Source organism: Camelus bactrianus, chromosome 20 (genome assembly GCF_048773025.1).
Source record: "Camelus bactrianus isolate YW-2024 breed Bactrian camel chromosome 20, ASM4877302v1, whole genome shotgun sequence".
Lineage (NCBI taxonomy): Eukaryota > Metazoa > Chordata > Mammalia > Artiodactyla > Camelidae > Camelus > Camelus bactrianus.
The window spans coordinates 13,989,917-14,016,639 of NC_133558.1; the positions used below are offsets into that span (position 1 = coordinate 13,989,917).

General features: G+C 39.1%; 1 protein-coding gene across 7 annotated transcripts in view; it reads left to right on the forward strand.

Moving 5' to 3' along the window:
- Window positions 1-26,723, forward strand: part of CDKAL1 (CDKAL1 threonylcarbamoyladenosine tRNA methylthiotransferase) — a 721,370-nt gene that overhangs the window by 485,870 nt on the left and 208,777 nt on the right. For all 7 annotated transcript variants that reach the window (XR_012500987.1, XM_010974252.3, XM_010974251.3 and 4 more), the window contains 2 exons: window positions 23,274-23,357; window positions 26,485-26,649. Coding sequence is in view for 6 of the 7 variants with exons in the window: in XM_010974252.3 (XP_010972554.2) it covers window positions 23,274-23,357; window positions 26,485-26,649 (249 nt within the window). In the remaining variant the exon portion in view is untranslated. The remainder of the gene's footprint in view (window positions 1-23,273; window positions 23,358-26,484; window positions 26,650-26,723) is intronic.

The window sequence follows — 26,723 nt, forward strand, 5'->3', positions numbered from 1 at the left end:
GAGGTTAAGACACCTTGTCTTTTTTTTTTTTTTCATGTTATTTGGTCAGGTTTTTCTAGTAAGAGTAATGCTGGCTTCCTAAGACCTAATAGAGTCATTTTTCATATTTTTTCTGTGCGCTGAATCTGTTTCCATAGCACGAGACTGTTTCTTAAAAGTTTCAAGAGTTCACTGCTAAGAGGCGTTCTTGCCTAGAGTCTCTTAAGAAGGAATTGTTTAATAACCTTTTCAACTGCTTATATGCATCTCAGGGTTTTTTTTTAATTTTTGATCAATTTTTATAATATATTCCCACAATAGCTACCTATGTTGCTGATTTTCTCTTTCACATTTTTGAGCATAGAATTGTACGTAATATTCTCTTGATTACTACCATCCCCCTTCCATTCCTCATTTTTTTAATCCCCTTGGTTGGTTTGGCTAGTGTTGTCTGCTTCAGTATTGATTTGTTTTTGTGTTTCATTTTGTTTTTGTGAGCTCCTCCCCGCCCCACACACGAATCAATATATGCTTGAGTGACTAATTGTTCCTATTTTTATATTTTCTGTTTCTGTTTTTAATTATATTCCTTTATTCTGAATTTCTTAGGGTGTGGCTATTGTTGGGGTTACTGTTGTTCTTTGCCTAATTGCCAAACTTACACGTTTGTTGCTTTATTTTTCTGTGTCTAGTGTGCAGTGTTCGGTTTTTTTTTTATTTTTAAATTGACTTATTTGGAGTTTTTCTTTTCTCCTTGATCTATAGTGAAGTGTTCTTAATTTTCATATGTGTTATTTTCATAGGTTACTTATTAAATTTTTAAATAGTAGAACCCTAAGTTCATTCCTTCAAGAAGTGTAACCATTGTAGGGAGAACTGAACATGCATTGACATATGTGTGAGAAGAGAAACCTGAATTTACATTTTCAATTCTATTCAGTTCACCAAATGTTTAATGATTCCTTACTGTGTGTCAAGAACTGTGCTGGGTAATGGGAACATTTCAGTGAAAAGGTAGAAATAGTAGTCTCCTTTCTCATAAATATGTTAGTCTGGTAGAGAATACAGACAAGTATACAATTACAGGAAATACAAGAGAATTAACTGAAAAGCTAAGAAGACAACTGAGTCTGAGCCAGCTACAAGATCCCATCAAAACTAAAATGAACAGAAAAGGACCATTTAAATAAATGTAATGGAAAAAGATCTCATTCACAATAGAAACTAAGCAAATACATATACCAACGAATAAATCTTATAAGAAATGCATAAGATTTTTATGATAAAAACTGATACTTTTTGAAGAATGTAAAAAATATATTTAAATTATAAAACTTACACATTTCTGCGTAGGATACTTTAATACAATGCTAATGTCAAGTCTCCTCATAGTACTCTATACAAACAGTATAATCTTAATCAAAAGCCCAGCAGGGTTTTTTGATAAATTTTGCTACCAAAGAGTTAACATTTCTGTATAATGAATAATAAAGAAAGTTTTAAAATAAGCAATAAACCAGGGGTGAAAATACTTGTAATAATTGTAATTCAATAATTTTAACTCAATAGAAAAATGGGCAAATGTGTTCAATAAAAGTATGAGAGATATTCTATCTCATTGGCACTTAGGGAAATGAAAATGACACTGAAAATATTTGTTCACCTTTTATGCAGCAAACTTTTTTAAATTGCTAATATACCATATTGTTGAGTGTAGGGAAGAAAGCAACCCCATATGCTAAGTGAGAAGTATAAATTGATAAAGCCATTTTGCAGGGCAGTTTGATGGTATACATGAAAGTCATATTCTTCCTTCAGCCTAGTAATTCCGCTTCTAGAGAAATGCTCACCCACGTGTCCAAAGATGCAGGTATTGTTTTGGTAGTAGCCAAAAATTGGAAAGTAGCCACTTGTCTATTAATAGGGAAGAAGTTAAATAAATTATAACATCTTCATTACATGATCTCCTGTGCACTAATTTAAAAAATTAAGTTGGGCTTTATGTGGTAACTTTCTCCTGAGAGCAGTGAGGAACCATTGTAGGGTTTTAAATGGAGGCATGATGTAACCAGACCAGAGTTTTTAAAATCTGTCTCTGGATGGATTATAGAAAATGGATCAGAGGGACATGAAATAGAGGCAAGAATCCCATTACAAGGCTGTTAATCCATTCAGGCATCGATGGTGGCCCCGTGGTATGGCAGAGCTGAAACCATGGTTACACAGCCAAAAAATACTCTTAGGTAGAAATTCATTTTGTATTCTATTTTAATGTATGTTTGTTTGGCAGCTGTGTACAAAGTGCTTTCCTAGACAAGGGTGATAAATTAGGTTTCCTAACTGTGGTATCTATTTACTAATAGGTTAAAATTATAAACCCTGTTAGTTCTATTGTTTGCTTTCCAAATAAGGCCATTTACCTCCTTTTTGAAACAGTGGAGCCTGACTAGGTGACTAGTCTTTTTGCCTTGACTCTCAGGACGCTCAGAGACAAATTCAGCGCTCACCTGCACTGACCATATAGCTTAGTATTTAGGGTATAATTAGCTTCTCCTTTCCTCCATACTTTCATCTTTTATTTTCATTTTCAAAAACTGCATCGTTATGTGTGGTTTTTTATTGTATGCTGACTATCCATTGTTTAAAAAACTAGACAGTTAAAATTACTAATTAACTGTTAAAAAAACAAAATTCAACTGAGTAAATTTTGAAGATCTTACTGATTTTATTCAATGAATCATGAATCAAGCAACATCCAATCTAGCCAATAGAAATGAGCTCCAAGTTGCTGTCCAAAATGTCCAATCCTCTATAGGCAGACGGGAGCAAGAACAAGGAAGTTATGCCAGCAGAAAGTGGGTTGGTTGTGGTAAGATCACTTTCCTTTAGGGCATGGGAGGGGTCTGTCAGACAGATTACCTCACTGTTGCTGACCAGATAATTCCTGATGGACTGGTTTAAAATTCCATTTCTGGGAGAGGCCAAAACTGTAATTAAGTCTTGGTTTGGTGATGTGGGGCTTAGCATAAGTGACTCCATTTTGGACCTGTTGTCTTGTTCTTAACAAAATAAATGCATTAAATTTGCCATTTTAGCTGCATATTCTCTTTGAGCCCTGGTGACTTTGAGCCCTCATTTGACTTTTATCTCCTGAAGTTGTAAATATTTCATATTAGTTTAGTAAAGGTCTTTCTAAAAAGAAAGGGATGATTTTAACTCCAAAGCAAGCTACACAATAATTATCAGCTTCCCAGGATTAATTAAGCATTTATATCATTACTTTAACACTGTAACTTGACTTTGAAATTGAAGAGGTAGCATAGCATTATAGTTATGAACTCGGATTCTGGAGCCAGGCTGCCAGGTTTGAACATGGCCTATGCCTGTCGCTCACCAACTGTGGGACCAGGGGCAAGTCAGTGCTGCAAAGGGTTATTTTGAGTGTTCAACCAGCTAATATTTGTAAAGCACTCAGTATAGGTATTTGTTAAGTAGAAAATAAGTAAATAAATGAAAAATAAAATGAAATGAAGATTCTTTTCTAGCATATATCTTTAGATGGAAGAGAAGTTTATTTCATTTGAGGCTATATGGTGAGAGGGGCATTGGAGGTTTAAAGCTTTCATTTTGGTTTTTCATGCATGCAAATATGCTTCTGAAAGAAGAGAGCATTTTTCTATACATAATCAATTGAAAACCATAGATTGTTTATGAATGTTCATGCTAATTAGTTTTGAGTTACCACTGAGAGGCCACATGGTGAAACACAAAGTGGAAAGGCTGGTATTTAGAAAGATGTGCAAATAAGACAAATGAGTATGCCAGGTATGCTTCTGTCTCCTGATGGGTGAAACTTTTAATCTGCTTGGGTGTTTGTAAATTACAGTCTAAATAAAGGAGTCAAAAATGCTGCTTTGAATTCACGTGTATAGATAGCCTTCCATGAAGAAGGACACGTGCACTAGAATATGGAATCTTAAGAAGCACGAGGCAGTTGAGGCAAAGGGTCTTCTGCTCCTGTAGTCTGAAAATGTCTGCAAAGGGTGAGATTTTGTTTCTGAAAAGCAATTCTCACAGTCCCCTGACTAGTAGAGAAGAATTATGATTTTAAAATCCACAACTCTGCTGTTCACTTGAATTATTTACATAAGCAAGGCTTCGCCTTCTTAAATTAGAACCATAGTGAAATATGCTTTTTTTGGACTTTCTGGTGTTCTCAGTTAATTTAGGTAGACTTGAACAGAATGGAAATCTATAAAATACTGCCTTGTTTTTAAAGTTGGGTCTCTTCCCTTCTACTGTGTTTTAATACACTGGCTTATTTCCATTTTTATGATATTTAGTTTTTATATATCATGATAATTATTGTTTTGATAAATTGAACATCCCCCCCACCACACACACACTTTATTTTTAGAAAATATATCTGTTATCAAATACAAGGAAAAACTAGTTCTAGTTTGTATTGATTGTGAATTTTTCTTTGATTTGATTTAATTGCCTAATTCCATTTGGAAACTTCAATTTATATGATTATTTTTCTACCCTCTTTTCATTAACTACTAAAAGTGAATACATAAAAAAGCAGGTGTTTTGAATAAAGCCAGACTTGATTTACAAAACCAAAGGCTTGATTTAAAGAGTGTGATATGACCTTCAGCCTGGCTAGGTATTATTTAGGGTTTCCATCATCTGATCTAATTTTTTTCCTATTTATTATAAAGCAAGGCATTACATTGCCTCAAAAATGACTGCTGGATCTGCTCAAACATTTACTGTCTAAGGAAACTGGAGAATCATCATTTACTGATACATTTGAAGGTTTTCCAAAAAGATAAGGCGAACACGTAGAGTAACAGTTTTATGTTTGATAAAAATTTTCTCAAAGCCTAGCAACCTAACCAGAAATGTTGAATAAACCAATGTGGGAAGTGAAGTTTTTTAAAGTATTCTGTAGTATCTTAGCGGGTATTTTTATATATTTCCTTAATTCTAAGTTAGATGTAAACTTTTCCCATTTTATAGATGGCAGAAGTGACTAGCTTGTCCAAACAAGTCAGAATCTGACTTGAACTCAAACCTGTGTTAGCACCCCTTGATACTTTGTCTAGTCCATCCACTAAATAAGAAAATGTCACCTAAAAGATAGGAACCGCCAGTGTCACGAGCACAGGGCAGCAGAGCAAAGGAGGAATGAAGATGCGAGGGGCAATCACAGTATCCAAGGCAAGGACAGTGTCCTGGGGAAAGAGCACGAAGAGGGAGAAAAGGAAACCGTCACAAAATTACGTTTCTTATCATTCTGAACTCTGCGACAAGGGTTATACATTTAAGAATTTTTTAATAATATAAAATTCTTGCACAAAGCCAATGCCTACTGTTCTTTGAAAATCCTTCACCATTTATGTTGTGATGGCATCAACAGTGGAAGAGACGTGCGTGTGCTGTTAATATGGATGTGCCCTGTGTAAATTCTGAGCTCACATAATGAAGAGGAGCATACTCTTTAGCTTAAAAAAAATCGCATTAAAGTTAATTTTAACCTGTATATAAGGCTTTTTAAGTGAAAGAAAGGAGGGATCGCATTGTCAAAGATGATCTTGTTATATAAGTCATTGCCAGAGAAATTCATTTGATTGAAAATGGTGCCCCCCAAAAGTTTCTAACTCAAAACAGTTTCTAGACAATAACTTGCTTGTACAATCACTGGGCCTCTGTAGTCACAACAGCGATGTCAGTATCACCAACAACTTACTTTCATATAGCAGTTATCAGTTTCTTAACAAGTGGTACCTGTCCTCACATTAAGTGAACTGACTGTAGTTGCGTCAGACTGAGGATCACAGGAGGACTCAGCCAAGCACACAAGAACTCAGAGCCTGGGTCTCCAGCTGGGTTCCCTGTTCTTTCTAGAACACTGGGGTCACTAGCAAAGCACACAGTTTAGGGAGTGATTCCAGACGGCCATGTTTTTCTGAATTTTTAAGCAAACAACATTTCAACTCGCAAAGTGCGACAGGATTGCTTGCTAGTGTCCCTGTTATCTTTTAACCTAGGGCACAGCAAGTGATAGACTCATTAGAAGGGAAGTGACTTCTCTGCTGTTGGCGTGATATGGCGTGTCTTCCCTCACCTGTTTGCAGGGTGAGGAAAGGCCTCAGCGTCTTTGCAAAGATTTTCAAAGACAGAGGAGGAAGTAGGGTGGTGGGTGGGTGGGGGAGTGTTGGGAAGAGAGAGAGAGAGAGTATGAGACCATAATAGAAACAGTACCCAAACTAGGCTTATGAAATAAGTTGCCCTGATTTAAACAACTCATTATCATGGATTTGCTTGTTAATAGTCAGATGCTTCCTTCATTTATCAGTCTGAGGCCTGGTTTAACCCCAAGACTAATGCTAAACAAAGTCATGTGCTGCCCATGAAGATGCCTAGTTAGGAGCAAGCATTTGGCAGGGGGCTGGAGAGTAGGGGGTAAGGATTTCCCGTGTCTTTTCTAGGAAATACTGTGGGTCGGTATATTTTAATAATTAGCCTTAAATTCATTTTATATTTCTTGCCTACTAGCTTTCTGGCAAGCTGAAGAATTTGGAAGTAATTGTATATCTTTACATTTTTTTAAAAATCAGAAATAAAATGTTTGTGACTGAATATTGTAAGCTATTAACTGTCGCCTCCATAAAACAGCATTTTTTTATTTGCTGCACAAGTCTCCGTCTATATGTACTCCAAATAATAGATTACTATCCCTTTGAATTTTAAAGCATTAAAAAAAATCATTCAGCTTCACGTTATTACCTCTGGGGCTTTGGTTAAGAGCATTGCAGTGGGCCTTAATTTTCTTATCAACAGTGTAAGGGTTATGTCAGTACCTCCCTCATACGGGGTTTGGTGAAGAAGCCGTATTTCATCACTGGAACAGGGGTCTCAGTAGGGCAGTGCTTGTGCTTATGCTCATGGTGGGTAGGAGAAATGAGTAATCGAATCAAATTTTCTCTGTTTCTTAAACTTTCTCATGAATCCTTCCCACCCACCTACCCACCACCACCATATTTGAAACAGTAAATCTGGCACCTTTAAGTTTTATATCACTTGCCAATCCTTGTGCTACCAAAGAGCGTATCCACTGGAACACACCACTGAGCTTGGTGGACTCATTTCCAGCTCCAGGCATTTCTAGAAGTAAGCTGAACTTAGCTGTCTGGTCCTGGTTGTACTTATCTGATCTTTCAGTGATTTCTAGAAAGCCTCAGAGAGAGTTCCGCCAAACCAATCTGAAATAGTTAAGGAAACTGGATTAATATTTTGAATTTTAAAACTATCCAACTACTTTTTTGCCTAAGTTGTAAGTGATCTGTAGGGCTACTGATTTTGCTTTATTAATTTTTTCCATCTTGTATGTCCCCTAAAAAAGGAGGCACAGGTAGGTCTTTTGAAGAACTTTTGTGGTTTTGTCTTCTGATTGTGATCTGGTAAGCAAGAAATTCCCGAATCTGACTGTCTTTTCCCCCAAATCTCCTAATCTCTGAAGGGTGCAAATTGAGTGCATCTATGTCTTGCTGAAGTCAGTTTAGAGATCTAATCACAAATTTTGGACCTTGATTTTAAAGGCCGTTTTCTTAGCCTACATTTTGACATTAGCTGTTCTATATTTGATGTATTATAATCTAATATGAAGCAGAGAACTCTAGGTGGCTATTTTGAGAAAAGATTTTAATTATTTTCCATCCTTCTCTGTTAATAATGAAAATTTCCCATCTTTTTGTGCTTTACCCTGTTGCGTGCTAATTACAGTACCTCTTATCTTCCCTGAGGGGCCTTGTTTTGTGCTCTCTTCCAGACACAAAATAAGTAGCAGCTTTGTAGACTGCATTAAACACTTGGGCTAGGAGGCCTGGTGCCTGGGAGCTGTATCTAACTTAGAAAGTAGCCTTGAGCAAGTTACTTAAGTTCCTTGTGTTTCTTCATCTGGGAGTTGGAAACAACAAAAGTATATGTGAAAATGAAATATAGGGAACTGTCATCAACATCCCTCACCAGAGTGGCACATTTGTTACAAGTAATGAACCTACACATACATCAGTAGAGGGGGCTGCGCTCGGATAGGGGTGGAGATACATGAGAAGTCTCTGTACCCTCCTCACAGTTTTGCTAAGAACTTAAAACTGCTCTGAAAATACAGTCTTTCCTATACATTAATTAATTAATTAAGGAACTAGGTAAAGTAAGATTATTATAGCTGCTGTTTGTTATGAAGGTGGTAACAGAAAAAAATGCATTTCTTCTATGGTCCTTGGAATAAATTAGGGAATTAAATCCTTTGAGAATTACCTCACTGATGATTTGATTCCAATTTAGCAATTTTTCCAGAAGTATCAGTGCATGACAATGTAACTGCAGAAATATGACCATGTACATGTTAAAAAAGCTGGTTCTTTCATTCATTCACTCAACAAACATTTATTGAACACCTACAACGAACCAACCATGGTGTTCAGCACTAGGGATATGGCTGTAAATAAAAGAAACAAAATCTCTAATCTCATAAAATCTAGAATCTTGGGAGCTTTCATCTAGGTTATTGATTTCCCTTAAAAAAAAAATTTTAAGGTATTAGCTTGCTCAAGGTAAATAGAATATTTTGCCTAGCTGTAGTGCCATATGTATGTACTGTTCTTAATACTTCTCACTGTCCTAGGTACTGTTTAGTAACAGAATTGTTTATTATGATGATTCTGATATGTTAATGAAGAGATACTCATTTGCAAATAACTGTTTAATCTATAATTGAAAACTGGCAGCTCTCTTAAAAATAAAGACAGTTAAAATGCATAGTCACTGGCATGCTGTATTAAATATGCAATTGCAAAACATTAAGAAAGACATATCCTATTTATCACTTTTAATGAATCTTTCACCCTAGTCCCACCGTAAGCCCTAGATGGTATTCCTGCCATCCCACCCATATGCTTCTAAAAGCATTAACTGTTCACGGGTCCGTGCGTGCCCTAGTATAAAATCAAAATCTCTAGGGTGTTTTTGATCACACGTAAGCAAGCTAAAAAAAAAAAAAAAAAGAAAGAAAAGAAAGCCCATTAACGTTACCATATCCTCATTAAGATGATGGGCCCCTGACCATAGCCTGATGTTTGCCTAGCAGTCTGAAATTCATGTACGCAAAAGGAATTTTTCTTATCCTTTTGAAAGAAGGACGATAAATATTTATATAGCCTTAACTCTTTCAGGCAGGTACAGGATCATGTTTTAGAATGGGAAGATGCTGCTCAGTTTTTGACGGGGGAGGGTTGGAGTTCTTTTGTTTTTGTTTTTGTTTTTAGCATAATTCATCTTTCTCGCTACTGAAAAAATGAATTGTAGATTTATCCATATTGTACAGTTATCCTTCTTTCTCCCCATTAAATATGTTTTGTCTTACTTCTCTGAAATCCTTTTGAGTTGTGGCTTTTCGGGCAGGATTCTGAGAGAGACAGAGACAGACAGACAGACAGACAGACAGACACAGGGCAGTGGGCAGCAGGACTTCTGACCAGGGCTCCTTAAGAGAGACCAGGGACCTAATTCCTCCTGCAGCCTTCTGTTTTGTTAGCATGTTTAGCAACCGTCTTACACTCAGTAGTCATGCATCCATACCATATTGCTTTCTCAAACTTCTTCCGATTCTGAAGCAGTAATTGGATAGAGCCCCCAAGATGGCTTTCTACTTAAAATTAAAATTTTTTCCTGACTCCTTGAATCAAGATATCCAGGAGTAATGCTGAACTCACGAACATGTTTCAGCTCTCAGAGCTATCTCCTATAGTAAATGAAAGATGCATGAAACTTGGGAATTGACTCCTGACGGGAACAGGAGTGCCATCGGCTGTGATACCAATAGGAATCCAGCTTTTCCAGCACATACACTGATTCCCACAAGTAGGTTATTCATCTGAAGACAATTCAAGATTTGAGCCAGGTAATTATTTTAATTGTTTCTTTCCGACTGGTAAACCGAATCCCCAAAATGTTACTCCCATTCCTTCCTTCCTTCAGCCTTGCCTTCAGCGAACACTGTTAATCCCAGGCTGTGTGTCAGCTCTGGGAGTGAAGAGAAGAAACAGTGACGCTGAGATCAGTGCCCGGTCGCGCAGCAAGGGCCAGGCCCTGGCCATGTCCATGGGACACTGTTGCTGCTGCCACCACGACCACCGACCTTCCACTGGGGGCGCTGCTGGCCCTGCCCCCACATGAATCTGTGAGCCAGAAGTGACCCTTCAAGTTACTGATTTCAAACTCCCTCCCCCTTTTTTTAGATGAGGAAACTGAGGCTCCAAAGCGAAATGATTTGTTTGGGGTCACATAGCTGGTTAATGGCAGAGGTCAAACTAAAGGCTTCTTGACTCCTTGGTTAGGACGCTTCAAGCTCTTCTCCTGCTGGCTGGGGTTCTTTCTTGAAAGGGAAGGAAATTGTACCAATGTACCCAGAAACCTTTGTAGGATGTCAGACCAGAGACAGGGGCTGTGGTGGATCTAGGCCCTTATTCGGAATTAAAATACCAAATTGTTGTGCTTTAAAACTATAAAGTAGAATAGAATTCATAGTAACATGCTGTATTTGCATACTATCTTTTGGCAAACCTTTAGGGTGAAAATAGGCAAGAAAGTAAAAAATACTACAATGTGCTCTCTTTTTTAATTGAAGTGTAGTCAGTTTACTATGTACTGTCAATTTCTGGTGTACAGCAGAGTGTTTCAGTCACACATAAACATATATACATTTCTTTTCTTATTTTTTCATGGAAGATTACTACAAGATACTGAATGTAGTTCCCTGTGCTCTCCAGTAGGAACCTGTTTGTCCTTTGTGCCCGTGTTCTCTCCGTCTCTCTGCCGACCCACTGCTGCTGTCTCCTCCCGGCCTCTGGAGCCCGTTCTGGCCCAGCTGGCCTCCCTGCCGGAGAGGGGACTTCCTAGGGTGAGGGGCTTTCCCCCTTTGCTGCTCCCTCCCCTGGGAACAGATCCTGCCCCAATTTCCTTTTTCTTTTTTTTTTTTTTTTCTTTTTTTTCTTTTTCCTCTCCTACTCAGTTTTGTGAGGATTTTCCTGGTAGTTCCCAAAGTAAGCGATATTCTGGCGAAGCTCAGTAGGCGTTCTGTGCGGATTGTTCCGCGTGTAGTAGTTCTTGATGCATTCGTGGGAGAGGGTGAGCACTGCGTCCTTCTCTGCCATCTTGGCAATCCCCCCAACCCCAGCCATGTGCTCTTTTAAATAGGAGAAATTCGGTGAGAGGATTTTTAAAAATTCACTCTTCCTGTAGTGTGGAAGGTGGAAACCAGTTCTTGAACGTTGAGTCGTTCACCCCATAGCAAAGGGGCTTTCAGGATTTAAGTGACATCCCAAGGTTTATTTTAACTGTGCGCTGCCGCATGCGGAGTGTAACATTAAAATGCCTCGCCCCGGGTCTACATGTTATGGAACTCAGGTTCAGCAGCTCACTGCTTGAAAGCCAATACTTGAGAGACAGTGCTGGTAGGAAAGGAATGATTACTTTATTCAGGAGGCCAGCAACTCCGGGAGGTGGTGGGCTCGTATCCAAAAACCAGCTCCAAAGATTCTGCTCAACCATGAACATTTTTAAAAGGAGAATCATTTGGGGAGAGGGTCAGAGTCTTCCTTATCTTTCAGTGTGTGCAGACTTCCTTCTGACTGGTTGATGGTGAGGTAATAGGACGGTGTTCAGGAATCTTGTGCTCAGCCTGAAGTTGCCATCTTCTACTTGGGTGGAGGCCTTAGTTCCTACAGAGGAACTCAAAAGTACTGTTATGTATATTCCTTGAGAAGGAACCAGGAACCTGCCCATGGCTGCACTGTTGTTTCTTGACTGGTCCTCTTTGGTTTCTGCATTCCCTCCCTTCATAGACAAGCAACTGTTTGAATCTGCCCTTAGGAACTCAGGGAAGGTCAAGGAAGCTGAAGGAAGCCTATTTCATACAAACAAGAAAAGGGGCAAAGAAAGGATTTGTACCCAGGGACTCCCCACAGGGTCTTGCTCCATTTCATGCAATCTGTATGTTAACGACTTGAATATTCTCGAGGTCTCTCAGTTACCGCAATGCAGTAGCTTTGCAGCAGCTGGAAAATCCAGATGCACTAAATAGGTTCAGTAGATTTTCCCAGCTACTTGGCTCATTGGCTTGGTTTCTGCTTCTGAGGCTCAGTAAGGATTGCAGAGGTTCCTGTCTACCTCTGTGATAAACAGCTTTTCCTAGAACAGCTCACAGACAGGGCAGTGTTCAGGTTTAAGTAGACTCTGTAATATTGTGTTTGGCAGGAGAGGCCATTTAAAAAAAAAAATCAAAGCAGCCCTCATAACTAGATTCCTTTTTGAAAGGTATTACTGATCAAAAAATATAGCTCACAACTGGAAATTGTTTGGTTTAAATAACTGCATGCTCTTCTCCTTCCTCCCCACTCAGTCCTTCCCCTAAAAGGAGACTGAGATGAAAAATACGTAGGATTACTTGAAGCTTTCATCTTTCTTAGTGATCACCCTGGAAGAATTTTTTTAATACTTCATTTAAGTAGAATCTTTTATTCTTGGTTAAATTTATACAAAAACTACCCATGTGTTCACCTACAACCTCAATTTCCTTGTGTTGAATTTCATGTATTTTCTCAGTTGTCTATCATCAAGAGGAACTAGGGAGAGAGGATAGGTCTGAACCAGGCTACTCCCATTTAAATTCCATGATGTGTGTGTGTGCGCGCATGTGTGCGTGTGTGCACACACACATGCTCAGAGCTAATTACTGGTTGCAGTAAATGTGGTAGATTTTCAATTTAGCTTCATCTCTGAGACAGGGAAGTAATATCAAAGGAGAAAAACAGAATAAGTGAAGAGAAACAAATAGATCAATTTTCTTTAAATAAAGATATTTAGTATTCATTTTTTTAGGTCATCATTGCTAATTCTCAATATTGTATACCTGTCAGCAGCATAGCAGGACTTATGTGTGCTTGAAGAAGCTACATTTTCACAGCAGGAGAGGAAAACAGAATAAAGCATTGAGATGCAGGTGCACAGTAATACAAGCGGGCTCTTTCCCTGCAGCCTGAATGCCTGGCCAAGAAAGCAGAAGCTCTCCAGCTCAGCTCTCAGGGTCTCCCGGAGCTAAGCCAAGAGGCGTGGGGGTGGGGGGAGCAGGACAGAATAGTTGTTATTCAGTCTTATTTAATGAAATGTATTGCCCACTGCTGAAAAATTGTGGCAGTGTCTTTTGTTATGCTAATTAGACACCATTAGAGCTTGGCCGTCTTTGATTTCTGCTTAATCCTTTCTGCTTCCTCTGCCTGCATCCCGACTGGCAAATGGTTGAAAGATGGTGGGTGTACTGCACGTGTTATTTATTGCTCACATCTATGCTAAGTTCTTTGGTAATAGGGTCAGTAACAAAAGATTTATCTTACCAAAGACAGTATGTATTCTGGACCTTCATTTTTGGCTTTTTCAAAAATAAATTTGAGAATAATCGATTTCTGCATTTTAAGTCCAAACACTATTCTTTTTTTATATGGTTGCTTTTGCAGCCACACAAAATGGGAAATGACAGATTGGAAAATTTAGATGGCCTCTCTCCTTGGTTGCCTGGATTACTCGGAAAACAACGAGCAAGTTGATCGTGCCTTAAGCTTTTGGCGAGGCTAGGGTCAACCAGAAAAAGGGAAGCAAGATTAATTTAAAGGTCAAAAAGAGAAATTCAGCAGTTCAAAATTCCTGCCTTTAACAATTTATAGATATGTATGTATTTTTTTCCTAAAATTAAAGCATTTCATTTACATAATTAGTGCAATTAAGGGTATTTGTGGTGAGTTAAAAAGATTTTTTTTTTGAAAAATGATCAATATGGTTCTTAAAATAGAGAAAGGAGGAATTTCTGTTAAATGTTTTAAAACTACACAGCAGTGTGTTAGAGCAGTGCTGTCCAATGAAAATGAACCACAGATGTTATTTTAAATTTTCTGGTAAGCTACACTAAAAAAGTAAAAGGAGGGGGATAGGTATAGCCCAGTGATAGAATGCATGCTTATCATGCATGAGGTCCTCGGTTCAATCCCCAGTACCTGCATTAAAAAAATAAAATAAAAATAAACAGGTGAGGTTAATTTTTATATATATTTTATTTAATTCAGGATATAAAAAATACTATCATTTTATTGACCTACAACAGATAGACTGCCATTTGTTTCTCTAGGGAAAATGTGGGTTTATTCTAGAGCAAGAAAGAATTACAGTTTTGGATCTGCAACCACTGTGAGCCACATGCAAGTCCCTACACAGTAAGGAGAGGAGAACTCTTTTAAAGAGGGGGAAAGAAAGTTGGGAGGGCTGTAGTGAACGAAGAGTTCATTGGAGGAATTGAGAGTTTGGAGCACTGTTGTGACTTTTCATTAGCTGAGTTATTTCAGTCTCTGATTGGCTGAGCTCTTGCCAGGAAAGAAAAGAAAGTCTTTCTCTTTCCTGTTAGGCTCCGCTCTCATCATGAAACTCAGAACTTCCCCTTCTGGCCACACAACTCTAATTGAGATTTCTATTTATTAATTTTAACCATTTCAACACATAATCAATATAAAGTTAATGAGTGAGTCTACATTCTTTTATTTAAAATCTGGTGAGTATTTTATACTGGTGTGTGTTTTACAGCACATCTCAGTTTGGATTTGCCCATTTCAAGTTCTCAACAGTCACTTGTGGCTAGTGGCCACCATAATGGATGGTGCAGGTTTAGATTAATTCGTTAATTCACCACGTGCCTAAAAGCAACCGTCAGGATAAAATCCATTTTTAATGTGGATAAGTATTATGAGCTGTATGACTGACCATGTCACTTATTGTCTAAGGAGTGAGCCTTATCTCTGAATTGAAGAGTTTGAACTAAATGATCTATTAATTCCTCCACCTGTGCCAGTTCTGAATTCATGATTCAAAAATTCTCATTTAGAACCTGAGTAAGGTAGAACTTATCCATCCTCTCCTATAATTTAGTATCTGAAAAGAAGCCTTCTTTCCCCACAAGGAAAATTGGGAGGTGTCCTATATGCCACACCCACATCTTTTTTCTCCCAGTGTCTGAATCTTTCTCTGAATTCTTTTGAGTCTTGTATTGTTTTGATAAAGTGTTTGGTAGTGTAGGAGACTGAAGGTGCCCGGTCCTCAGTGCTTTTGGAAGAAGGTCTTTGGGCAAATACGAGGCTAGTTGGCAAGTAATTACTGCACAGTAGTAGATTAAGCACTAAATCTCTCTCTAAAATTCAGCTGCCTTTCTGTCTGCCTTTCTCTCTGTAATTTGGATCATTTATTGTGTCATCAGTGAAACAAAAATTCTAAAGACACTTTCCAAGAAGATAATCTGCTCTGTAGTTCGAAGATGTGAAGATTGTCACCTTTGTGCCGATATGAAAAGCTCATCAAAGAAAATTGGCCCCATCTTGCTCAATAATGGCTGATAGGGACCAATGGGAAAAGATCAGGAAGGTAGGAGCGAATGGAGATAATTATTCAATCTCGGAATGGAAATTTTAATAAAAAAAAAGGGTTCCACGTAGATATCCCATATTGACCCCACTTGGTCATCCCATTAATAAGATCTCATGAATAGATATTACTGGCAACATCTAGCCTTAGGGCTTTTTTTTTTTTTTTAAGGGAAAGGTAGTTAGGTTTATTTATTTTTTTATTTTTAGAGGAGGTACTGTGGATTAAACCCAGGATCTCATGCATGCTAAGCTTGCCCTCTACCACTTGAGCTATACCCTCCCCTACCTTTAGGATTTTTGATAGTTTTATATGTTGAGCACTTTCCTATGGTGCTTGGGCATTGTAGAGCTTGCCTAGTATAGAGAAAAAATAGTTGTAACATACTTGTGCCAAGTCTGTGATGTGGAAGGGCCACTTGTTTGAGTTTGTTAAGAGACCAGATTTCAGATTATGTGTTCTTATTACAATTAAAAAAAAAATCTGTAAAAGCATTGTAGGTAATACCTTAGAGTGTTCTAGAATACTGGAAATGTACAGGTAGGTGGTTAACACTTGGCTGGTTTTCAAATTGGAAGTTCAGTCTGCACTCAGGTTCAGGTTCTAGTGCTGGAAAGGGGATATCGGGTTGGCATTTGTTGTGTAACTATTTGCTGTCGAGAACTGATGTTTAGAATTACATTTACCAAACCAATAAAACACTGTTACTGTGTTGCTACTGTTGGCTTTCAACCAGCAGAAGAAAACTGCTTTGTTATTAAGAATGAGATTTGCCTCCAACGAGGAAGAGGCTCCCTTGGGTTGCCTTTCTTTGACTGGGTTGGGCACATGGCTAGAAGAAAACCAGCCAGCAACTGAAGGCAAAAAGCACAAGGGCCTTTGCTGGAAGAAATTTCATAGTCTAATTTGATTCAGCAGAACCACCTTCTGTCTGGTCTTTGTATCTTGCATCTTTGCCTGGGGAGGAAGGACTTTTAAAAAGCCATAATTTTTTTTTCAGTTTTTCTTTGTGTTTAGGTTATTTCTGTAATGAGAGTAAAGACTAGTAGGGCCTGGAAAATACTCATGGCAATAAATAGAGAAGCATAAATTAAACACTTGGAGGTATGGATATTTGACCTCAAAGGAACATTCTTTCCCTTTTGAATATATTTAATTCTAATACTAAGTAGAGCTAGAGAATATTGGGGGTTTTTTCCACGCAAAGGATAGTGTTTTTTAAAAATCGAATAAATGTATTTCCTGTCATTGTTTTAAGAGTCAGATACAAGTCCAGCCCCTTTTACAATGAACTGTCCCACCTCTCCTCCCAGAATCCTTAAGTGGACCAGTAAACTGAGGGCAAGCATTTTGAATACGATGGACTTAGAGGCTCATTACTTGTTTTCTACGCTATCATCGTTTTTTGACCCACATTTCTGTGTCATGGCCCTATTTCATTATAGAATGGCATTGTGGAGTAAGGATGATATTAAATTTTAATGTTATTGCTATTATTACTGTTGACTGTTTTTAGCATAAGTCTGCCTGGTTCTTTAATTCCAGCTTCTGCAGGGCCAGAAAACAGAAGTGTGCATAAACAGTCAGGAAAATTACTGTATACCCTGGAGACCCAGCATCGCATGCTCTGCCTGTTGTGAATGATGAATCAAAATGGAAAGGTTATCATTTTCATTAGCTAGGAAAGAACAAGACCATACTTTTCTCCAAGTGTAATTACAGTGGTTCACTGGCAACATTACACTGCAGTAATTAGTCTAAAGGTGTATGTGAGGGCAGGCTTTTGCACAGACACTAGAAATATTATTTCAGAGTTTAAGGTCACAGCCTTGTGTTTAACATGTTCCAGGCAGCTTAGGAGGGAAAAAAAAACTAATTTGACTGGAGCTAAAGAAAGACGTTTGACATTTCCCAGAGTCATGCATTCAGAAATCAGTCAGGTATAAAAATTGTATTTTATTATCTACAATAATAAAAAAAAATACTTAGCTGCAGAAGTAGCATGTCAGAATATTGTGTAGGATAAACAGATAAAATTCGTTTATTAGGAACATGCTGTAAATAATTATGAGAGTGTTTGATAGGTGGGTTTTAATCCATTTTTTTCTCTAAGGCAATTGGACAGAGAAATTAATTGCTAGAAACTTTTCAGGAGAAGAAAAATAATTTCTATCCCTTCTTATAACTGTTTTCAAGAAATAAATATTTCTCTTACACGGGTCTTCAAATACATATCTATCCTTTGTGAATGGTTGGTTGGTTGTTTTTTGTTTTTGTTTTTGTTTTTTTTTTTTTGGTACTCTGAGCAGTTATATTGAATTACTGAAATCTCTCTAAGCTAACCCTTCAGAGTAGAAAGTGAATTGCAATTATTTTCCAAAACTGTACCTCAGATTTTCTGTTTCAGTAAAAGAAAAGGGAAAGGGGGGGGACTAATAAAGAGAAAAGTAAAATTTATGTGAATTATATTTTAAAGCCATATATGGGTTTAAAAGAAATTCTTTGCTTCTCCTCGTCCACGGAGTACTCACACAAGTAACATTTCTCATTGGATTAAAGGCAGGAGCCCATGTACTCTCATGTCTTTGTTCAACGTCAGTGTTACCTTCCTGTCTTGAAGCAGTCCTTTTTAGTTTCTCTCTTTAAATCCATAGATGGCCACGCAGAATATTGTTTTAGGACTAATGGAGAAGTAGGGTGTACTTGAATGAGCATTCGTTCAGGAACCAAATTTGGTTAGGAACCGCTGCTTTTTAAATGCAAGTGTGTGTTTTCTGTGTGTTATCTGGCCATATGGTTAAAAGTGATGTTTCTCACCACTTCAGGCACTTGGGAAATTTTAAGCAGAGATGTGACACAAATAACACAGCCAGCTGATTATGTAACGTACTGAAAATCTATCCCGAAATTGAATTTAAAAAAACACTGCTTTTTGTTTGTCACAGATGTTTCTCTGCTCAAGGAAAAGCCATGCGCTGCAGAATTAGATCCATAATGTACATTTTCAACAGCTAGCAATTGAATAGGAGACATCAAGTAGTGGGAATGGTTCCAAACCTTCTCCTCTCTGCCACTGAGCAAATCACCATGGCTTGCTGGACCTCAGTTTCCTCTCTGTGAAATCAGAGACTGCTAAGCCCCCTTCAGGTCCTTACCTTCTTTGTCTGTATAGGGGAATACGGTCTTTATTTTCTGCCTTTGTGGTTAAACAAAACAAAACAAAAAAGAATAAGAGCTTTTCTCATCTCTTTCAACAAAGCCTGGAAAATTCTCTTCCACTCATTCTTTCATAGTCAGGGCTGTAGTTCTTAGCAGCTCTGTGAGATCAACAGTAGGTGCAGGATTCTGTGGGGGTTTTCCTGTACCTTCCCTTACCTCAGTGACCCAATCTGTGAAATGGAGAGATGATTTTTACAAGACTATTTTCATAGTTCATTTTTCATAACTTATATTTTTGAAGTCAGGTTAAAATGGACTAAATGAAGTTCCACACCTCTTAGGAAAAGCCGCTTTCTTCACTGACATTTGATGAATAAATTACAAAATATGTCTAGCTTGTTAAAGCAGGTGCCGGGACTGACAGCCACTTTGCCAAGTTCTGAAGTTCAAACTTTGTAAATGGGAACTGAGATTCCCATAGAAATGCAGGGTTGTATTCCCATCCCAAGTTCCTGAACTCTAAAATGCCCTAGAAATTAAATAAGCATTTTATTTAATCAACTCTGAATTATATACCCCATAAACCAAATCAGAAGGAAAGGGCCATCTTTCTTAAGATTTTTTTAAAAAGGGTTTTATTGGGAAGATTTTGACAGGATTCTTTAGGTTCAGGTCTCTGGATAGCTTTATGAGAGGCTCTGTAAAATTTTTTTTTTTTTTTTTTTTGGTGGATTTTAAAGACCACGTTGTTACTTTAAGTGCAGCAAGAAAGTAGCTGTAATTTGCAGAGGGCTCTAAGCATGCATCTACTGTGAGAAAAGAGACAGCCTGGTTTTAGAGTCCATATTTCCTTCATCTGAAACCTTGTGAGCGGACCAAGTCTACCACGAATGATGACTTAGAAGTTTGGAGCTGAAAGTTCCTTTAAATATTATAATCCACTTCCTCTTCAGCCCTGCTCCCTCCCCACCTCCCTGTCACTTCTGCCAAACTCTCATTTTTTCTAGGAGGAAAGTAAAGGCCCAAAACATAGCCAAATCTCTTTTACCTTAAAAATAATCTACTCAGACCCATGTCTTCCCACTCTACTGTTCAAGTTGAATATGTGGCATTTGATTTTTTTTTTAATTGAAATACAGTTGATCTACAATGTTGTGTTAGTTTCTGTTGTACAGCAAAGTGATTCAGTTATATATATATATGAGTATGTATATACACATATATAAGCACATATATACATATATAAGCGTAGAAATACATAGATACATATAAAATACGTAAGAATTATATTCATTTTCAGATTCTTTTCCATTGTAGTTTATTAGAAGATACTGAATATACTTCCCTGTGCTATACAGTAGGACTTTGTTGTTTATCTCTTTTATATATAGTAATGTGTATAAGTTAATCCCATAATGGTTTTATCCCAAACTCCTAATTTATCCCTCCCTTCCTTTCCCCTTTGGTATCCATAAGTTTGTTTTCTATGTCTGTGAGTGTGTGAGTCTGTGTATGTTTTGTAAATAAGTTCATTTGTAGCATTTTTTTTAGATTCCACATATAAGGGATTTTGCGATTTGATATTTTTGAATAACCCTTCTTTCTATTCCCCTCTCCTTGGTTCTGTTAGGGCTGTCAGTTCCTTCTCCCTGCAAGTCACTTTCTCCTTTCTTCCTGTCCTTGAAAGTTCCAGTTATCTTAAAATCACCCTCTGGACCATTCTTTCGGTTTACAATACTTGAGTCTTAATCATTTCTGCTGAACAGTCAGCCATATTGTGCCACCAGTCACCAAGTTCATGAAAACCATTATTTTCAACCTCCTCTATATTCTTTAAAATATATATATATATTCTGTAAAGTCAGGAGTTTATTCATTTTTTAAATTACACAAGCAGTCTTCCTGTTAACTTCCTCTTCAAAGGGCTTGTCTCAAGTCAGTGACATAACCTTGCACTCCTGTCGGAGGTTCCAGCTGTTGAGGAAGGTTCTGTCAGGGCTGGTGAGTAGAGAGGAGCCGCCTTCTCAGCAGAACACGACAGTGTCAGATGAGAGCAGATGTCACGGAGCCTCAGAGCAGACACACTGTGTTGTCTGTCGTTCTCCATCTGTAGGACAAGTCCATCCCTTCTAGCAGATCCGCTCTGCCGTTAGCGTAACAGATAGGGGGGTGGTTGGAATCCCAGTGGTCTCAGGATGACTGTCACCTTACCACCTTTCTCCAGGAGCCCTGCTTTTTTTTCTGTGAGACCAGGACTTCCTTGCTGGATAGCAGAGGCATTCTTAAGCCAATCAGGGTGGTTGCCCTGAATCTTGCTGTGTGGTCTTTAACTATACTGAGTTATCATGTGGGGTTGGGGGGAAAACAGTTGGAAAGCAGAGAGGAAGGTGGCTCATTTTCAGAAAGATTTGAGGCTTCTGTTCATACCTTTGGCCCCTAAGTTTGTCACCAAGACAAAGTTGCCTCTTCCAGAGTTCCAGCTAAACTGCCCCCTTCCTTAACTTTGTTGTTGTTTTTAAGGTTATTTGAAACAGTTGATTTTCTTAAAGATTGTATTTGATATTACTTCATTGCAACTTCATCCTTAAAAAAAAAAAAAGCACTGGGTAGAGCATTTGTTATTTGTTTCTGTTGGCTTTTTTAGGGGGCAGGGATAGATTGCATCAGCTTTTGATCCAAGTCCTAGCTTGCTTAGGCTCATTTTGGCTCAGCGTCCTCTGGGGAACTTGAAGAATCTCACCAATGAAACAAAATCCATGACTGAGGGAACCAAAAAGGTGACTGGAGACGTGTTTGCCACTGTAAATTACTGCCCATAGCAGTTTTACTGAATCCCTTTGGCAAATAATAGTGAAAAACTCCCGAGCATGTGGTTCTCTGACGGTTGATCAAAAGCCCTGCCCTCTACTGTAGAAACATAGCAAGTCTTTCTAACTCTGTGTGTAAATTACTGTCATTATTCTCTCCAGATAAAATCGAATAGCCCCAAAATGATGACTACAACTGTCCACATTAGTTCCAGCAAGAGGAAAGAAGCAGTGTATGTTTTCAGTGGCTCTGTAATCTCGTATTGTATTAGATTAATTTCCTGAAAACTTAATGTTAGATGAAGTGTAATTGCAGATTTCCTTAAGAACCATCAACAGATACTTATCCTAAGTTATAAGCAACTCACACTGTGAAATGAGTGCAAACATCCTATGTTTTCTTCCAGAAGAATATACCTCAGTGAAAGCCAATACCCATCAGTCTTTTTTAAGAAACTGGGCCATTAAGCTCAAAGTAGAAGTTGGGGGAACTTTCTTGTTGTTGCTCCTTGATTTTTTTTTTTTTAAAGAGATTAAGGTTGCAGGAACTTCACTGGTTTTCAGGGAGTGAAGGAAGTGGGTCTTTGATGAGCATCGTCCTAGAGACCGCACCACCTTGGCTGAGGGGAGCTGCATGTGAATGAGAGTGAAAAAGAGCGCAAATTATGGTGTGTTTAGGTGTTGGCATTGTATGCTGGAGAAGAGAGCTTGATGTTTTGGGGTTTTTCTTTTTAATTGTTAGGTGGTCTCCTTGGTGCAGCTGTGTTTATGTTTCCTAAATGGTAACTGCCTGAACAGGGTGACAAGTCCCTGCATATGAGAATAGAGATTTCATTTAAAAAATCTTGCCAGTGTGCTTTAACATGGAGGGTTGTATTTATCAAGTATCAATGGCAAAAATAATTCCAGGGACAACCATTCAGTACAGCTGGTTTGCTCCATCAGACATTTTGACAACCTTGTAAAAAAAAAAAAAAAGTAATTGATACTTTAAATGTTGCATTTCACAGTGGAATAAACTTGGAAATGGCAGAATATTTTAGAATGGTCTCATTGCTTTAACCAATGTTCTGGCTGATTTAACTCCTTGGTTATTAAAAATGCATGCTCAGATCATAAATATAGATCCTGTAGAGAATTAACAGTCCTATATTTTTGCTGTCTTCACCTTAAATGAAATGACCATGGGGTCATGGCTGCAGCAAAAAAGAGACAGTCGCGCATGATACAGAAAATGTATATAATAAGTAAATAACTGAATTAATCAATAATTTCAGAATCACGTAGAACGTGAGAAATGGTTCAGTATAAGGACTTAATGATTGGTTTTTGAGGCATTTTCTCTAGTGTTACATCCCTCATAACTCAAATGAATGTTTATTACCAGTTTCCTATTGCCAAAATATTTTCATGAATTTGAATTAGAAGCAGCTTGTTCTGGCTTGTTTTGCAACTTTGTTTCAAGAAACAAAGTGATATTTAGAAGATTTTTGTATGTCTTAGAAGCCTTAATTATCAAACTTATGTTGAAGGAGGAAATAAGATCAAGTTTTGTTTCATAATTCTGTAAGAAAAAAGATTACATACTCTACACATTTTATATTAATATACAGATAATAATGTCTTTCAGGAAATTTGAGTCAGTGATTCTTGTATTGACTGTTAAGTAGCTAGCAATCTAGAATCTACTTTAAATTCAAGAAGACATCACTTAAAAGTCTGTAACTATTTTGGTTGACATTTATTTTGGATTCTCAGGGATTTACCCTGACCTGTCCTTTTTCTTCCCCCTTCTCTCTGCAGGTTGGTGAAAGACAACAAGTGTTAGTAACGGAAGAATCTTTTGATTGCAAGTTTTACGTTGCACACAATCGATTCTATGAACAGGTGAGAGACACTTCCGTATTCTTAGGATTTCTCCAGAATGAGGAGTTCTGAAAGCACCTCAGTTTAAGCAAAAGGGACTTAAAGTAGGGGAGTGTTGTACAGTGTTGTCACAGGAAGGCTATTTTATAGCATCAAGCCAGCCAGGCTAACAGGAGGCTTATCTTTGTGGCTTAATCTACAAAACGTTCTATACAAAGGAATGAGTGTGTTTTAGTCCTCATTAATCTTTGACAGGGCCCGCCGCTGGCTTTGGGGAGCTTGGAACAGGCAGTTATCGCTGCCAGGATCCCCACAGCCTGGCAGCGTAGAGGGGAGAGTTCTGTCCGGAAGACAGGAAGGATGTCTGAACCGGCGGCATCAGCCTGGAAGGGCAGTGCTTTCCTCTCGCTGTCACAGGACTCACACGGGTTTGGGTGGGTTGGTTGGTTGGTTGGCTTTTTTAGTTTTGTTTAGTTCTAGTTGTTTGGTTTTGGTTTTGGTTTTTTTTCCACTTTGATAGAAAATGCTAGGGGCAAAGGGAAAAGAGTCTGTTTGTTGGACTCGGCTCAAATCTTGTGAACAACTCTGGAGACCAGCATGAGGAGCAGACCAACTTGACTTTGAGAGTTTCCTTCAAGGCCAGCCCGAAGGGCTCCCACTCACTGTCCACCTGTCCCTGCTCGTAGAAGCTCGCCTGCTCTGCCCCACCGGCAGCCAGGCCTCTGTGTCAGCGTTTGGGATTCTACTTCCCCAGGTGGCAAAGCCACTCACAAGTGACTGGAGGAAACAGAGTGCCTCCTGCAGGGCCGCTGACCCTGGGAAGGGCCAAGGAGGAGGTGACATGCCTTTCTAGCAGAGAGGGGCTTCGGGGCTTAGGGGTTTCATGAGCTGTTCCTGGATTGTACTAACTTTTCTTAATCTCAAGTGGGTTTTCATACTTTTTTACTCCTTTCTCATCAAATGAGAAGGGAAATTCTTTTCTGTGGGTTGTGGCTTGGGAAGGCTCTTAAGGCCAGGGAGGGCAAGTCAGCCAAGGAATGGTCAGGAGAAGCGGACCGCCCGTGTGAGGGAAAAGCAGGGAGCCGTGGCTGAAGAGGCCTCCAGCGCTGATGTTCCGCGTGGAGCAACCTCCGACTGGGCACTTGGGCCACAGGACATGTCGGGGAGCTTCTCAAGACCCAGATCGAGCACGTCCCTTTCGGTCCCCGTCGAGACTACAGTCGAGGACAGATTCCCAGCACTCCATGTTCGAGCTGAGTCTCGCCCCCATTTTCCATCTCATTAATTGACTCCAGAGAGCCATTTTCCGATTCAGGCCAACCTTCTGCTCAGCCCTTTGGAGAAGCTTGATTATATTTTGGTTGCCTCTTTCCTCTCCTTTCTCTTGCCATCTGGGTTTTCACCTCAGCAGGGAACTTCTCCCCCCTTCATTTTAAAGGCGATGGCATGCCTCATTAGCTGTTTCCTCCCATTTAAAGCAGTCGGGCTCTTTCCAATTATTAAAACCGGAGGGGGAAGGAAACACTGAGCCCTTCATTCAGATCAAGGCAGCAGATCAAGGGGAGTTCTTTTCCCCCAGAATAGCACCACATCTCCCAGGGACAGTTTCCTCTAGAGATTTTCTTGTTTTATAAAAAGCTGATTTAAAAGGGCTTTCAGATCCTGATACTAACGTTCTTTTAGTTCATTGCTTGCCGTGAGTAACCCACCGCCCAGGTGACCTTTCTCCTATGCTTTGATGAAGCAGTGCACTCAGTGGCCATAAAAAATCAAACTCAGAAAGACCGAGATCCAGTTCTGCCTCACAGAGAAATTGGCTGTGGAACTTCTGGCTCTGATCTGAGTTTTTTTTTGTTTGTTTGTTTTTTTGTCTCTACAACCAAGCATATGAAAGATTTCATAGGAATCATTTTTCTAAAAAAAGATGACTTCCAGAAGTGAAGATTGTATCTAGATATCAAACTATTGCTGAATGAGAATTGGTCTGTTTATTTTGGATTCTGACTTGAAAAGACTGGCAAGTAGGTCCAGGACTGAAATAGAAGTGTGAGGGAGACCTAACACACAGAGTGCGTGTAAGTCCCAAAGGAGGGGAGGCATCCTCGAGGTAAACAAGTACCTTTACAGGCATCTCTAGTGGAAGCAGACCATCCGACAGTTTCCTGTGAACCAGCCAAAGTGTCCTTCCGAGGAGCTGATACTATATGGAGGTTGGACTAACGAATACATGGATTTTATAACAGAGCCAAAGAAATAAAGGGCAACTGTCAGTTTAAAAGAGTCATTTAGCTCCAAACACCAAGTCTTAGAATATTGAAAAGGTGGCTTTTAAATGTTCTTCATCCTGGGGAGGGTATAGCTCAGTGGTAGAGTACCTGTGTAGCATGCAGGAGGTCCTGGGTTCAATCCCCAGTACCTCCATTTAAATAAAATAAACAAATAAAACCTAATTACTGCCCCCCCAAATAAGATAAAAATAATTATGAATGTTCTGCCTCTTCCCCCAAAACACACACGCTTGTGCACACCCACACACGCGCACAAACATGGGCCTTGATTTGAAGTGGCTGCTCAGATCGTGGCTCTGACAGCTGACTTGGACCGTATTAAAAGTACAAGGCTTTCGTCGGTGCTGTCTCGGTCCTTCATTGCCTGGGACAGCCAAGAGCAGTATATCAAAGGCCTGTCCAAGAGCAGCTGGCTGAGGGCTGCGGGAGTGGGGATCCCTGGCCAGCCTTCCACATGCCTGAGGACCATGGGCATCCTGCAAGGAGAGAGCGCTGTCTGCAGCCCCGTGCCCCTCCCAGGAATGCCTTCCCTTCCCCAGATCCCCAGAGCCTTCAGCAGCTGGAAGATAGAGCCCGCTTAGGATGGGATCCCTGAAGGGGAAAAGGACATGAAGGGGCCACTGAGGAAATCTGAATACAGTGTGGACTTCAGTCAATAGTAATGTATCAATATTGGCTTATCAATTGTGACAAATACATCAAACCACTGTGCAGTGTTAGTAACAGGGAAGCCATGTGTGGGGTATGCCGGCGCTCTGTGCTGTCTTTACAGTCATTCTATAAAACTGAAACTGTTCTCAAGTAAAATTTTATTTTGAGAAATTAAGCCTCCTGTAATTTTTTTTTTTTTTTTTTTTTAGGTTTTAGTGCCAAAGAACCCCACATTCCTGGGGAAAATGGTCGAAGTGGACATTTATGAATCAGGAAAACATTTCATGAAAGGGCAGCCAGTATCAGATGCCAAAGTACACACGCCATCCATCAGCAAACCATTAGCAAAAGGAGAAGTCTCGGGTTTAACAGAGGTGAGTAAAAGATGCTTTCCCCTCCCCTGCCAGTGACACAGCAGCGGTGGGAGCCCAGTGATTTCCGACCCTGC